At 46.4% G+C, this 13,990-nt stretch overlaps 6 protein-coding genes across 6 annotated transcripts; 3 read left to right on the plus strand and 3 right to left on the minus strand.

Moving 5' to 3' along the window:
• Positions 1–593: 593 nt before the first annotated feature.
• N7458_008712 (DUF2841 domain-containing protein) lies at positions 594–2,055 on the plus strand (the record flags this gene model as incomplete). The annotated part of the gene is made up of 4 exons (XM_056912094.1): positions 594–792; positions 850–1,350; positions 1,403–1,588; positions 1,646–2,055. The coding sequence occupies 4 exons, from the start codon at positions 594–596 to the stop codon at positions 2,053–2,055; spliced, it is 1,296 nt and encodes a 431-aa protein (XP_056764920.1).
• A 1,501-nt stretch (positions 2,056–3,556) lies between these two features.
• N7458_008713 (tachykinin family protein) lies at positions 3,557–4,652 on the plus strand (the record flags this gene model as incomplete). The annotated part of the gene is made up of 3 exons (XM_056912095.1): positions 3,557–3,998; positions 4,076–4,350; positions 4,488–4,652. 3 exons carry the CDS (start codon positions 3,557–3,559, stop codon positions 4,650–4,652), a joined length of 882 nt encoding a protein of 293 aa, XP_056764921.1.
• A 1,325-nt stretch (positions 4,653–5,977) lies between these two features.
• Positions 5,978–7,033, minus strand: N7458_008714 (uncharacterized protein; the record flags this gene model as incomplete). The annotated part of the gene is made up of 1 exon (XM_056912096.1): positions 5,978–7,033. The coding sequence occupies one exon, from the start codon at positions 7,031–7,033 to the stop codon at positions 5,978–5,980; it is 1,056 nt and encodes a 351-aa protein (XP_056764922.1).
• Positions 7,034–8,134: 1,101 nt separating this feature from the next.
• Positions 8,135–8,990, plus strand: N7458_008715 (glutathione S-transferase family protein; the record flags this gene model as incomplete). Its single annotated transcript, XM_056912097.1, has 4 exons — positions 8,135–8,260; positions 8,322–8,394; positions 8,457–8,628; positions 8,702–8,990. 4 exons carry the CDS (start codon positions 8,135–8,137, stop codon positions 8,988–8,990), a joined length of 660 nt encoding a protein of 219 aa, XP_056764923.1.
• Positions 8,991–9,859: 869 nt separating this feature from the next.
• Positions 9,860–10,730, minus strand: N7458_008716 (alpha/beta fold hydrolase; the record flags this gene model as incomplete). The annotated part of the gene is made up of 2 exons (XM_056912098.1): positions 9,860–10,365; positions 10,511–10,730. 2 exons carry the CDS (start codon positions 10,728–10,730, stop codon positions 9,860–9,862), a joined length of 726 nt encoding a protein of 241 aa, XP_056764924.1.
• Positions 10,731–12,441: 1,711 nt separating this feature from the next.
• Positions 12,442–13,138, minus strand: N7458_008717 (SDR family oxidoreductase; the record flags this gene model as incomplete). The annotated part of the gene is made up of 2 exons (XM_056912099.1): positions 12,442–12,941; positions 13,066–13,138. 2 exons carry the CDS (start codon positions 13,136–13,138, stop codon positions 12,442–12,444), a joined length of 573 nt encoding a protein of 190 aa, XP_056764925.1.
• Positions 13,139–13,990: the final 852 nt, after the last annotated feature.

Consider the following 13,990-nt stretch of genomic DNA (forward strand, 5'->3'; position numbering starts at 1 on the left):
AAAAGCCCCACATGTGCTCAGGCTGAACCTTGCTTTACCTCACAGCGCTGTACGCTAGTTCGAGATGGTACGAACTACTATCAAGAGACAGCCGTGGCGCTTTTTTCTGTACACTGATTGGCCCTAATTGGCTTCGATCTGCATAACGTCTATCACACTGTTGCTATTATTGACGTCTAGGCACCTCAACCCAAGGTAAGCCTATATACAAATGCGGTATGTTGCAGCACGATATTGTTTGCCTTGTCAAGACAAAAGTCTAGATAGCCTGCGGTAGCCAAAGTTAAATTCAGCACCAAAACTGCGATATTATTTCAACCATAAGCGTCCGCGCCCCTGGGGAGATTCCGGCGGCGTTAGCCCAGATCATTACAAGGTCAGTATTCTGAGAAGATTCTAAGTGTTCTCATCTCCAATTTCAGTCAATGATATCGAGGTTCCCTTTCCCTTCATTCCAATTCACAGCCAGGCGACATTGACCCAGCGGTTGAGAAGTGAGGTTTATCGAGCCATAGTCCACCGCTGTCCACGCGAGGAGGTTCTCCAGTATCGTCTTTTATGACAGATTTGGTACCAGGAGACTACCAGTGAATATGCAAACACCAGCCTGGCAAGACCAGAGGGCCCATTTCCACCATGCCCTTATCTACATTGACGAAGAGGGCAAACTCCATGTCGAGGGGTCCCCTTCTATCTCCAACCATTACGAGAGTATTTTTTCCTCAAGAGTCATAGTCGCGTTCTTGAAAGCAGTAGCAGGGTCATTTGGAAGAGACCCGCCACATCTTCCGCGTAAGTTGAATGGCCATGAAGCTAGAACCCGTGAGGCATATGGCTAATTCCTGAAAGCGGAGACGCCAATGGTACAGAAAATGGCATATGGGGGGTCGACTGCAGACCAGCTAGGCTTCAGATCACTCTCGAATCAGATTCACTATGGCACAAGCTATCAAGAAGCCGGGCGGAGCTTAGAGATCCCTATTACCTCAAGATTTTCGGGACAACCCGTATCATGGCCCACTCAGCTGTTTTCTGAACAGGCCATAACAATGGGGGGCTTAAGGCAAAATAAGCGTGGGTCAGACTTGCAAACCGTCATCTCGCTCCGAGACACATACTTTCTTCGCCGCTACTATGCGAAGGTCTTCGAGAATCTTCAGCAGACAAATTGCCGGCTCATTGCAAAATTCTATGTGAAACTTGTTGAGCCACGTAAGCAAATCCTCTATCCCTACAACGGTCGAAAGACTGTGGCAGGTATAACATACGAAATGACTCCAAACGAGACCAAGCCACCATGGTGGCCGTCTGGAGTGCGTCACCGAGAGCCTGACCATCTTCATAAAGCTGGTAGAGTAATGAGTCATTCTCTGTACTTGTAACTTACTAACTTTTCAAACAGAGCGTATCAGGCTTCTCGTTCACATCCTCTGTGAATTGCATAGCAGTCATAGAGTCACGGCGCGAAAACTAAAAGCTGCAGAGCAACCCGTGCGGGAACAGATATTCCCGATTGAACGTGTACAACTTCTGGACGAGTTGTATTATGTCAGAGAAATGGAAGAAAAGCTTCTCACATCAGAAACCGGTAAGTTATTCCGAACCCCCACCCCCGGGGAGACTATGCTATGCTAATCAGGTGTAGGGGAGCCGAGGGTTTGTATATCATCAAGGAATTTGCCTGACTTCGAGATTACGACTGCCCAAGACCAAGCGAGAAGATATCTCTTAGTGAATGGGAATCAGGAACCTGAAGGCACGCATATCCTCCTAGGGTCAACTGAAGGGAGCAATACCTTAGCCCTGTCGCAGGATTTATATGCTATGGCGAACAACCCAACCCAGTGTGTCAACGGAGATATCGCGGTGAATACTGTCTTCGATACTACGTCCCCGCCTATACTTCCTTCGAGCAATAAGCGGAATCATACGTATCTTGAGACTGGTGATTTTCCCACAATGAGTGCCATGCCATTCGCCTGCTATTCTTCTCCACATGGTGCTTCCTGCCTCACGGCCCGACCTTTCGTGGAACCATCAGGCTCTCTGTTATAGATGACGGAAAAGAAAGTCGGTATGAGACTCAAATATAGCACAGAACACATCCAATCCTTATACTTGACACGGCATTTGATAATTTCTGTGATTAAGGCCAGGATCTCTTGTTCAATAATGTGTAAAACAGCGGAATGATTTTTAAACTATCAATAATGTCGAAGAAATGGAGCGGTAACTTACCTCTGGGACAGGTGGATTACAGATTGACTCAAAATTCCTTTTCTTGTATAGTAATTGGTATTCCTGGCAACCTGGTTGTGGTAACCCCAGGTACCAGAAACATTCATGGGATATTTCATCCTGCCACAGGACATCTTCTATTTTGACTCAATCAATGTTGGTTCCGCTTAATCTCATCCGCCAGTGTCTATGCTAGCCTTTACTGTATCACCTGACTCCGACAAATCATTATCATGAAGATCCTTTTGTTCCAGTAACTTCAACTTACGTTAAGGAGAGGCTTTGTGAGCGATATATATCGATCTGCTGTAGTCGTCCTATGTGTATTACAATGGAGAAATAAGACCACTACGGCACGTCTGTGTATTGCGAACATAAATAATTATTTTTGCCAAGCACAGGGCTCATCTAGCAATAACGGGCCGGACGCTTCATTGAGCTATGCTACGATAGAATTGATTTCATTATCTCTTATCTTCTATGCTCGCTTTCTTCAGATTAAACTTCGACAAGTGATAGTATCTTGTCGGACGTCTAGTTAAATGATTTGCTCTTTAAACGCTCCTTTAAGCTCTACAATCCTCAGCCTAAATATAGTCGGGCCATGTAGAAGAGGGGGGGGAGGAAAACACGAATTTAAGGTTTCAATCCCCCCCAAAGTAGCATAAATAGTGGAATTTTCCGATCGGGTCTTTTAAATCTTTTGATAAGATAGCCTAATCTAGCTATCTATCAAAAAAATATTAGTAGATTTCAAGCTAGAAGGGGGTTACCCTATAGGGCCTGGTTGCGTGAATTATTTTTTGATAGGGGATGCCAAGCCCAGTGCCTACGGGTAGGCTATACCGCTTCGGGCAGCCTTCCTAAGCCTATATTAGTAGCCTTAGCAATCTGGCAGTCAAGGGCTATAGGGCTATCTACTAAGAAGCCTTATAACTAGCTAACTAGCTAAGCTATTCGAAGCGGGTTTTTTGTATTAGGTAGAACTACTATCTAACTAACTAGGGGTTACGGCCTATATTAGTCAGCCGTACCCGTTCTCCCGTAAAAACATGTATTTCGCTCTATTCGTCACAATGGGGTTTCCACTCTCCGCTCCAACAAGATCCGCATTTTTCAAGGAACCAGTGAGCGTGGCATTACGACATGCCATGCATTAGTAATACCGTCCTGGAAAGTTCGAGTACGCGTAGGCAAAATAAAAATATAAATTGATTACTAATATGGCAGTCCACGGTTAACCTTTACCCCGTACTATTAAATTAGCTTTCGATAGCCCCACTGGGAGAGTCGGTTCTCTATTTAGTTCTGGCTATCGATGCCTGACTACAAATTCATTGTTCTCGACAATCATGGCAAACGGGCCAATCGTGCGGCCCGAAGCCATGCTATGCGCACAGCCCTGCAGCTGCGATCAGAAGGTCCGCAGAGCGCGAGCTCGTCTCCATACAACACTTCGGCTCTTACTACGAAATTACAGGCTGAGCTAAAAGGCCGCTTCCGACTCCCTGTCGCAAACGAAAATACAGACGGTCACACTCGCGGAGGCTATGAGAAGGAAGTGGGGGAGGAAGGAGAACAAGAAGAAGTTGGCTCGAGTGATCCCATGGTTATCGACGGCCCTTCAATGCCTCAGGATTCCTCGTCCGTGACTGTGTGGACTGGAACTCCGATAAATGCGTTTGCGAATCACCCTGTGGATCCATTTAACACAATACCTGTGCCTTGCAACGGGACAGTTGACCTCCTGACGAAATACTGTAAGCTACTTAGTCAAAAGAATTCGTGCGTACCCGAATAGACCAATGATCTAATGGCTGTGTTTTGTCATCTCCAGTTATGTATGGACTGAAATTAAATATCACCACAGTAAACCCAAACAATACCTGGATTGGATTTGCTCTGAGCGATATGATTTTATTCCATGCAACTCTCGCATTTGCCGCAACTGTCTGGAACGCCAACATAGTTCGTCCTTTATCATGGATAACTCATGCAAGTTACCACCACAAGGGTGTAGCAATGCAGATGGTCAATGAGCGGTTAACCGATCAGCGGTACGCGACTTCGGATGCAGTGGTCGGCGCTGTAGCGACCCTAGTCAACATCGAGGTGTGTATATGATATCACGGTACATAATCGTTGTTGCGTGGAGATCCTAGGTGCCTTTTTATCCTAGAGGCTGATGGGACCAAACGTGCGAAGTGCCGAATTTTCGACCACATTGGCTAATATACATGATATCACAGACCCTAGCTGGACATTTCAGTGCTGCAGATGTCAATCTTAAAGGCTTAGTGTCCCTCGTCGAAGCTAGAGGGGGGATTGGAACCTTGAAGGATAATTTCATCATAGAAAGGGCCGTTACATGGTCAGTGCATGGTTCAGATCTTCGAAGCGTCTTCCACTGCTAACTCACCTCAGGGTAGACGTAAATCTAGCGGTGTATTACGGACGCTATCCACTTTTCCGTGCAATACATGACAGGAACGACGTATATCTACCGGAAGCTCTAGTGACGCTATCGAATCACTCAGCTGTAGGTGGGCTGATTACTCCTGGCCCAGGAGCTCCAGAGCTACTCTATATTCTACGTCTCCTCCGCCTGATATTAATTGCACGAGCTGAAATAGATAAAGCACCGGAGCTACGAAACACCGTGCGGGTTCTCCTGCTTCGCGCGGATCGTTGTATTCTGGAATTACTCATGATGAGCACACGAAATCTATCTATCTCCAGTCTCGTTCGAATTGGTAACTCCGCCTCCCACGTGCTTTTACACCGTGCTTTGAGGAACGTGCCTAAGAATTCCTTGACATTCCATAACCTTCTCCAAAGGCTGCGAGAAAATTTGGAACATGGGAACAATTTCGAGTTTTGCTCTGTGGGTCCATCCATAGCTCTGCTTTGGGCACTTATCGTTGGGGTTGCGGCAACATACGATCTTCCGGAACAGAATACGTGGTTTCTTTCTCGGCTGACAGCGGAGTTCTCGACTTTTCAACAACATCATACCATAAGCAGGTTCCATTTAGAGCATCTTCTGGATTCTTTTGTCTGGCTGAAAGTTATGTGTGATCCTGTTCTTGATGCCCTCTGGGACTCTCACCATGAGGTATACCATGACGTACTAGGTAATAATCTGTGAATAGGATTCATCTATGATTAGTTGGCCGTCTTTGAGTAATTTGTTCCTTCGGGAAAGGGGTCACAAGTTAATATTCAAATCGATGAACAATCCAGAAACGGAAACCAGACCCAGAAGTGAGGAGATTATGAGGTCATCTTTGCTCATATAGTACGTTCAGCCAACTAGGCTTTCTCACTGACCAGCTGGGCTTTCATTCTTCATGCGCATGTGGGAGACACTAATGTCTGCCTGGCTGACATCTGCTAAGAACATCGCTATCGTAACTGCACACCAAGCTCCTTGTGGTTACTTCGATTTAAAATAATACGTATACGTAAGAACCGAAGCCCATCCTAATACAAATTACAAGAACCCCGTAGATTGCAGCAGGTCTACAGGCTCCGTACAGCGTGCAAACGAATCTCAGCAAACAACTCATGTAAAGGATCGAATCATAATTTTCCAGAACTACAAATATCTTATCAACTCCAATTAATGGAACAAAGAATTGGCATTTGAAATTGACTAGACACATACCACCAGGCATCTCGACCGGAATTTGCTCCCAGCGGAAACCGCTAGAGAAGGGAGTAAAAATGAAACAGCTCTTTAATACCCGGTAAGTTCAAGGTACTGGCCAGCTAAACTCTTGACCTGTTCCTCAAAGCTGCGCAAACGGATACCGAAGGTCTTCTCAGTCTTCCCTGCGTCAACCCGAACCACAGCCGTCGGTTGTTTCCCGGTGCTTTTCAATCGTCCATCAACCAAGGCCTGAGGAAAATACTGCTTAACAACTTTAATGGCGTCCTCCCACTTCGCACCATTGATACCATCCGAGCTCAAAATGAATGCCTGGTTACCCTCAATCTTTGGATCAAGGGCGCCGATGTGCACCTGGGCGACATCGTCCACAAAAGACGTGTTGCCCATCAAGGGGTCATCCGACTGGGAGCCCTTTAGCAAGCCCAAAAGGACGGAATTGGTAGACCCGGTCTTAAGGTCAGCAGCGGTTGTGCATAACTCATCACGACCAAATACCCAACCAGGAAGGATACTAATTAAGTCAAAGCTAGGGTTGTTCTCCTCCATCCAAGATTCTGAGGCATTTAGAGCAGCAACTTTGCTAGCGCTATAGGCCTGGAACTCAATGTCATATGGGCCAGGATCAAGAGTGGTGCGGCTCTCGGCGTCGAAAACTTTATCGTCTCCTTGGCCAACAAAGTACTTCAAGGGGATATTTCCGGCAATAGAACTGGTTATGACAACCCGCTTGACTGTGCTGGCCCTGCGAATGCTCTCGAGGAGACCGATAGTGGCCTTCCGAGCCGTCTGGACGAAGAACTTGTCGTAAAGCTCCGCAGTGGGAGGCGCGTCACCAAAGCTGGGAATCGGAGACGCACAATGAATGACATAAGTTGCTCCTTTCACCGCATCGTCGTAGGCGCGAGGAGCGATGATATCCGGGACAACAAAGTAGGAGAGTCGCTCACTACCGAGATTCATCGCCTTAATGGAAGACGCTTCAAGAACTCCGTGACCCTTGCTATCGGAGCGGACCACAATGCGCACACTGTACCCGGCCTTCAGCGAAAAGATGAGTGTCTTGAATCCCACGAAGCCAGTAGCACCGGTGAGAACCACGAGACCACTGCTCACTGCTGCCATTCTGTCGGATGCTTCTTAGGGAGGAAGAAGAAACGCAAAAAGGGTTTCTTTAAAAGATGGCTTAGAACTGGGATTAAGGTGGTATGGGTTCTGTCAACTAGTTCGTGGCATTCATGACGGTAAGTTTGGGTCGTATTTATATCTTCCTGTACTCATCAAACTGAAGACTTGGACTGTTCGTCGTGGCGTAGTTTGTGATGTGTTGTTTGCAACGAGCCCATTTCTGTGACCCATTTTTATGGATTAATAATGTCGAAATCTGCTTTGAAATCGATGTCCTGTTTGAACCTAAGTCCGTTTGCCTGCGGTTTTCATTATTTAATGACTCAACCAGAGTATAAATTACTGACTGTCGAAATGACGGAGGGGTGGGTGCCTCGGCATCCGTTACCGCGGGTTGACTTATTTCCCTTTCCAGTAATTTCTCACCTGGTGTTCCCCACACCAAGTGGAGCATCCAGCAACGCCGCCCTGTCCTCAAGTTAAGTGGAGACGGAACGGGGACCACGGTTTGTACGCAGTAGGTCATCCACACGATAAGTGGGATCACTCTTCATAATAAGATTGAATTTCCTTCAAGATCACGGACGGATGACATTCCAAGAACATTATTTAAATTATCTTACTGGATTCTAGTCAAACTTTTGGTAAAAAATCATGAGTAAACTATTAATGATCCTACTAGAACCGTGGGCCAGCAATGAGGTGAATAGTTGGTTCGTTCAGCTAATCGAGCATGTCATCTACACTTTATGCCTCGGGAGTTTTGTGGGTTCCTTATTGTCGCATGACGGCGGAGATTCCTAGTGGGTTCATGGGGCCTCGAGTATGCAGCTAGTAATGACTAACCGCCTGACTATTAACTACATAGAGTAAAATACACACCCCATGATGTCGTCTGCCTGGCATATCTTGAACATACATTGTCTTGACGGATCGCTTTTGCTTTATAATGACCGCACCGACTGTGTAGCAACAGCCCCCAATCCATTACTTAAACTCTCAAATATCTGCACATCAGAGACTTATTACAAGATTCATCCTTGGGTATCCTATTTCCAACTATTTCCTCGCTATCTTTTATTTATTATCTCTAACAAAATGGTGCTTCAACTTGTCGGCGCTCCTACATCATGGAATACCCTACGTGCACGTCATGTTCTCTTTGAGAAGGGGCTTTACGATATTGAATTAGTTTATCTGGACCTCGCAAATGGGGACCACAAGGTTGATATTCCTTGGCATATTATTATTCGGAAAGGCAGACTATCTGACTATTGACTTACAGAAACCCGCACATGTGGCCAAGAATCCGTATGCCAAAGTCCCGGTACTAATTGACGGAGATTTTACAATATTTGGTAGGTGTTAGTCTCTATCTTCGGTTAAATATGGCAGACTGGTCTTATTATTATTTACCTAGAATCCCGTGCCATCGCTCGCTACGTGGCTTCTAAGTATGGTGATTCCACATCCCTGGTTCCCAGTCCGACAGATTTTGAGGGAATTGGTCTCTTTGAGCAAGCCGCATCAGTGGAACTAACACACTTCGATCGTATTGCTGAGCCATTTGTACTCAAGCATGTCATTGCTAAGTGAGCATCTCTCTTTATTAAAGTCGCCGGAAACGAGAGAGAGAGTTCCTACTGACAGACAATGAAAAACAAGATTTCGAGGCACACCTGTTTCTGAAGACGAAACCTCGAGCGGTTTGGCAGACCTGGCACCAAAACTCGACACCCTTAATGACATACTGACAGCACAGATCTATATGTCTGGGGGCCAGTTCTCATTGGTCGATGCCTTTTATATGCCTCTTGTGCATTTGCTTGTGGGTTTAGGGTTCCGGAAGCTGATCTTTGAGAGACCCCATCTGAAGCGGTGGTGGGAAACTGTCTCTCAGCGAGAGGCATGGAGAAAAGCTGTCCAACCATTTAACACAGTGTATGGGTTTTAGGACATCAAGTGTTCGTTATAAATGAGACTCTCTACTGTCGTGGTAAATGAGAAGCTGCAGAATTAGGATTAAATAGCCAAATTCTCGTTCTTCTTTACATTTCGAGCCCCATGGAGGGACGATTTTCAATCGCACGTGCCATGAGCAGCTTACGTAGTTGCAGATTGAATTCTATGTTGAGGAGCTCTAGGTAGGAACTTAGTTCTCAGCTCGTGACTGACACGATAGATATTGCCTGCGGCAGCAGGCATCAACCCAGACATCAAGCATCTACATGTGAATTGTCACAATGGGCATCAAAATCCATTGCCTTCTGAGCAGACTCCATTTCTCCGTAATGAGGTGTCCTGGAATGTTGGCAAGGAGAACGGGGAGGCCAATTACCTCAACCCAACATTAAGGAGCTTGCCGGTAGAAAACTAAAGGCTGGAGTGGATATGGGCGGTGTGCTGTTTGAACCAGAGGTCAATATTCTAGAAACTAAAATTGTTTTTGGTAACCAGTTAGCTTGGAGAGCGCACATCAGGCCAAAACGCATGTTGTATCTAATAGAGACGAGAAATAATGAGAGATGTCTGATATATCTAATAGACTGCGCTTATAGGGGTAGCAGAGGCAAATTTACCGAGCCACTTTGTCTGGGAGCCGTAAAGACAATCTCACAGCAACTACCTGTCACATATAGTACCCACTACCGAAGAAGAGCGTGGTATCGAGATAAGAGTAAAATTATTACACTCTCGGTCATCTCGAAGCGAAAAGAGCACGAGTCCATAATTTAGATAGCACGATTATTATTAGACACTCAGAGGAATAAGAGAACAAATTGTACCCGAAGACATGTGAGAACATCTCGCCTAATTTTATATTCAAGATTCCAAAAAGATGTTAATCAGCTTAGAGAACTGATCGGCATACTCGTTCAAGAACCCGTGTCCGACATCCGGGAACAAGTGCAGGTGAGCATTGGAATTGACCAGCTTCTTGAACATGATCCAGCTGTTATTTGTGGGGATAATGATGTCATTGTCACCATTAGCAATGAGGACAGGAATCTGGAGCTCCTGTAGGCGGTCGTATGATCCTTCGAAGGCAAAGTCACGGTTCGCCCAGCGGACGACTGCACCGATCTGAGTCTGGGTGCCTTCAGGGTCCACATAGTCAGAGCGGTTTGAGCGGGCCATGGTCATGCGTCTCCACCAGCGGTCGCCGAGAGCCTGCTTCCTCTCTGACAGGGTGTAGAAAGCGGATAAAAACGCATCGTGGGACTGTTGCTCGTTGGACGCTGTAGCTAAGCGCTGCGTTGCTAGGGGGTCACTAGCTTCGACGCCATCCCCGGCACTGGGTCCAGTGCCAGCAAGGATGAGCTTGTGAACTATAGTGGGTGCGTTCAATGCGACCATTTGTGCCACGAAGCCCCCCCATCGAGAAACCCAAGAGGTCAATTTGAGGAATATTCAACGCTTTGATAACATCGATGACGTTATTGGCCCATGCGGCTTAGGTGTCCGGAATCACACCGCTGCTCTTGCCAACCCCCGAGTTATCGATAAGAATAACGGGTCGGATGGCGGCGATGGGATTAATCAGTTCTGGGTCCCAGTGGTCGAAGGTGCCTCGGAAGTGCTGTAGGAACACCAGAGGCACCTGAGTCTTATCCGTCGAACCGAATCGAAGGTACGCAAAGCGCGTACTGTTTACCTCAACGAACTGAGGATCAGCTTTTTCGTAGGTCGTCATGGCTGTCGAGATGGCCGTTGATTTCGATGTCAGGTAGTGAATAGGAGGTTCGGAGAAAACGACGTCGTTATCTTTCGAGAAAGCGTATCCTACGAACACAATCCGGAGACGCTCTAGTCCTTGTGTATTAGCTGTTGGGCAGTATTGACGTCGACTATCTTATATACTTTTCCTTTATCCATAAAATCACGTCCGTAACGGCTACTGATTTCTAATCCATGAGTACTGTACTAACTACATGATTCCTTTTAAGTATTTAAATTGCCAAGTTCGATCTAGTTCCACAAATTTTCCCAAATACTTTCCATTACTGAGCACTAAATTCATAGTTCAGTCTGCTCTGTCTCCTGACTTGTGACAAATTGTTTGGGGTTTATTCCACTTCGAGTAAATTTTAGGGCAGAGATCCTGAGTCAGCACCAGTCCCAAATTGCACATTAAATGAGGTCACCCATGACCCACTATTACGTGTCAACTAGCCCAGTACAGCGGTCGTTACAGCATGGTACAGACTAAGAGGTATAGATCGACTTGCGAGATTGTACGTGGATTATGGAGTTGTAAGGGCATGTTTTGCTAAGGTAGTGAGCGTAACTGTCTTTATGTACAGGGAAGCGGCAAAACATGGGTAGAAAGAATTAGGTGACTGTGGGGACGGGGCTAGCAGGCCAGGAAAAAGTGTTCCTAGAATCACACTTGGGCTTTGGAATCAGTATCGTTGGCTGACAAATTCTGCTTTGTAACTAACCATGATGCGAGTATAAAGTTATTGGGCGAACCAGAACACTAGGTAGTGGGTTTGCCGAGCATCGAAAAGAGTCATTGGTCACCCTGGGGATATAAAAGAACAATGTGAAGGGCATCAGCAAAGGCATAAATAGCAAACGTTCACATATATTTTACTCTTGACGCTGTGCACTGTATCTTTGCGAGGGGTGTCATACGAGCTACGTCTCTTCAAAATAAAATCAATGATGAATGAAAAAAGGTATCAAAGATAGGAGAATCACATACAACATTTCTATGCAAGACTTGAACTAAGGATGAACAATGGTCTGCATGCTGAGATAAATGAGTGTAGCGGATTTCTGGGCTTCTAGTTTACATCCATGAAGGGTGAACACGTATGCTATATTTTCAAAATGAAGACCCAAATGAGAATTAATTAAGACCATCGGTCCCATCAGTCAAGGGATATATTCTCACGAGCCAAGCGATTAGAACCTGAGGTTTAGGGGAAACATTCTTAGGGTGATTTGCGATGCTGACCTCCGGAGGACCATCCCGGGATGCTGGCTTGCACGCAATTATTTGTTGTTGCAAGCATTGACTTCACTTCGCTATCTGGACATAGCGCGAGCATTTCATGAGCATCAATATGTTGACGGATAATTACCCAGTCTTCCTCCGTCGGTAACGACAATTGTCCCGCTTAGATAACCCCCTGCGACGCCTGCCATCCAGAGTATCACACCGGCAATATCTTCGGGGGCACCGGCCCTGGTAAGCGGAATCATTTCACTCGGAAAGGATCCATCGGAGACTCCTTGCCCAATTATCCCTTGCTTTTCATACAGGCTAGCCGATAGCTCCGAATAATATGGCCCTGGTGCAATACCATTAACGCGAATTTGATATTTTGCCAATGTGGTCGAAAGCATCTTGATCAACAAGTTCACGGCGGCCTTGGATGCATGGTATGCAAATCCCGTCAAGCCGACACGGAGGAAGCCCGCGATGGAGCTGACGATGACGATTTGGGGTCGAGGACGTGAAAGGACCCCCGGGGCAGGAGGGGGCGCTTGGCATTGGCCGCCTCAAGCAGCGGCAGAAACGCCACTGCTGTGTAGAACGTCCCAGTAATATTGACATGCGAAACTTCCGAAAATTGGTCCATCGGTGTTGCCCAGAGGTAATCTCGGAGCTCTAACAGCGTGGGTTCGCTTCCTTTCTGTCGAGCAGGAGGATTTGCTGAAGGCCCTACCATGCCACTATTTGCGACAAGGAGGTCAATGTATTCTGCTTTCGAGCTAATTTGGTCGTAGGCAGTCTGCAGGGACTCCTTAGAAGATATATCTCCTACCACTGGAATGATTGAGCCATTGACAGCGGAGGCAGCCGTGTCTTTGATCTTATGCTCTCGGCGACCGATAATGAAGACTTTGGAAGCACCGTTAGCATCGAGGGCCAGTGCCATATTCCGCCCAAGGCCTGAAAACGGTCAGTATGTTACGCATTTACTCCTTCAAAGGTATTGGCCCCGCGTATAAGCAACAAGAAGGAGAATTGAAATAATGAAAAAAAAAATGGATACCCAATATCCTTTTGCACGTACCGCTTCCTCCGCCAGTAATGACGGCCACTAAGCCTTTGACCGAGAATAATTTAGGGGATTTGAGATTTTCCATGGCGAATCTTTTTCCTAGTAACAATTACCGATCGGGTCTGAAGAAAAAAGATTTTTTCCCGGAAGCAAGATGGCATTTCAGTTAACTCGGGATTTCGCTTTATATAGATGTAGGGAGATATCACAGAGCCTGATTAATAATACATACTCTTTTGATCCCCTCGCTTGATCAAATTTGAGCAACGAAGACCAAGGTCATTTGACTGCCCTCTCTGCTTGATACTCAAATCGAAGTATTATTGGGCAAGGTTTGCTCGGGCCCATTTTATTGGCTCTTGAGGTCCTCTGCGTCGACATTCAATCAATTTCAGTGATCCAGATTGGGGAGGGAGGCGGGGGGTAGTTTCATCATCGTATTGCCCTATTAAGGCTAGCATGTAGATTCTCTGCGCGCGTGGGGTTTCTGGCTGCTTTGAATTGAAAACTAAGACGGCACCATCGCAAGACCGCGTCCTTCTACCGAACAATATAAATTTAGATGTAGTCAGCCACAGCACGTTCGCTGGGAGATCTTGGACACCTCGGTGGCAGCTACCGTAATGGCTTTTGGGGATATCCCGTCGAAGTTACCCCCTGATATGCGGATGCTTTTGAGTGATCGTGACTCTCTCTTTGGTTTCCCAGAGGTCAGTATTGCTATCTGAAATCGGGTTCCGGCGTGCAGAGGTGTATGAATGGCAGATATAAATTCTGTTGTAAATCTGTCATGAACGTGACGAATGCAGTGGTAAGTCCATGGAGGGCTCTCTGTACCGGCCATCTGGAACATCGCGCTCATTGTCTCGAAGCAGTTGTGTAAAGTCCGTGTTGAGAGACTGCGCAAAATACACCATGCAAGCAGGGAAAGAGCTAG

This window comes from Penicillium daleae (assembly GCF_028827525.1).
Source record: "Penicillium daleae strain IBT 16125 chromosome Unknown utg000007l_segment0_segment0, whole genome shotgun sequence".
Lineage (NCBI taxonomy): Eukaryota > Fungi > Ascomycota > Eurotiomycetes > Eurotiales > Aspergillaceae > Penicillium > Penicillium daleae.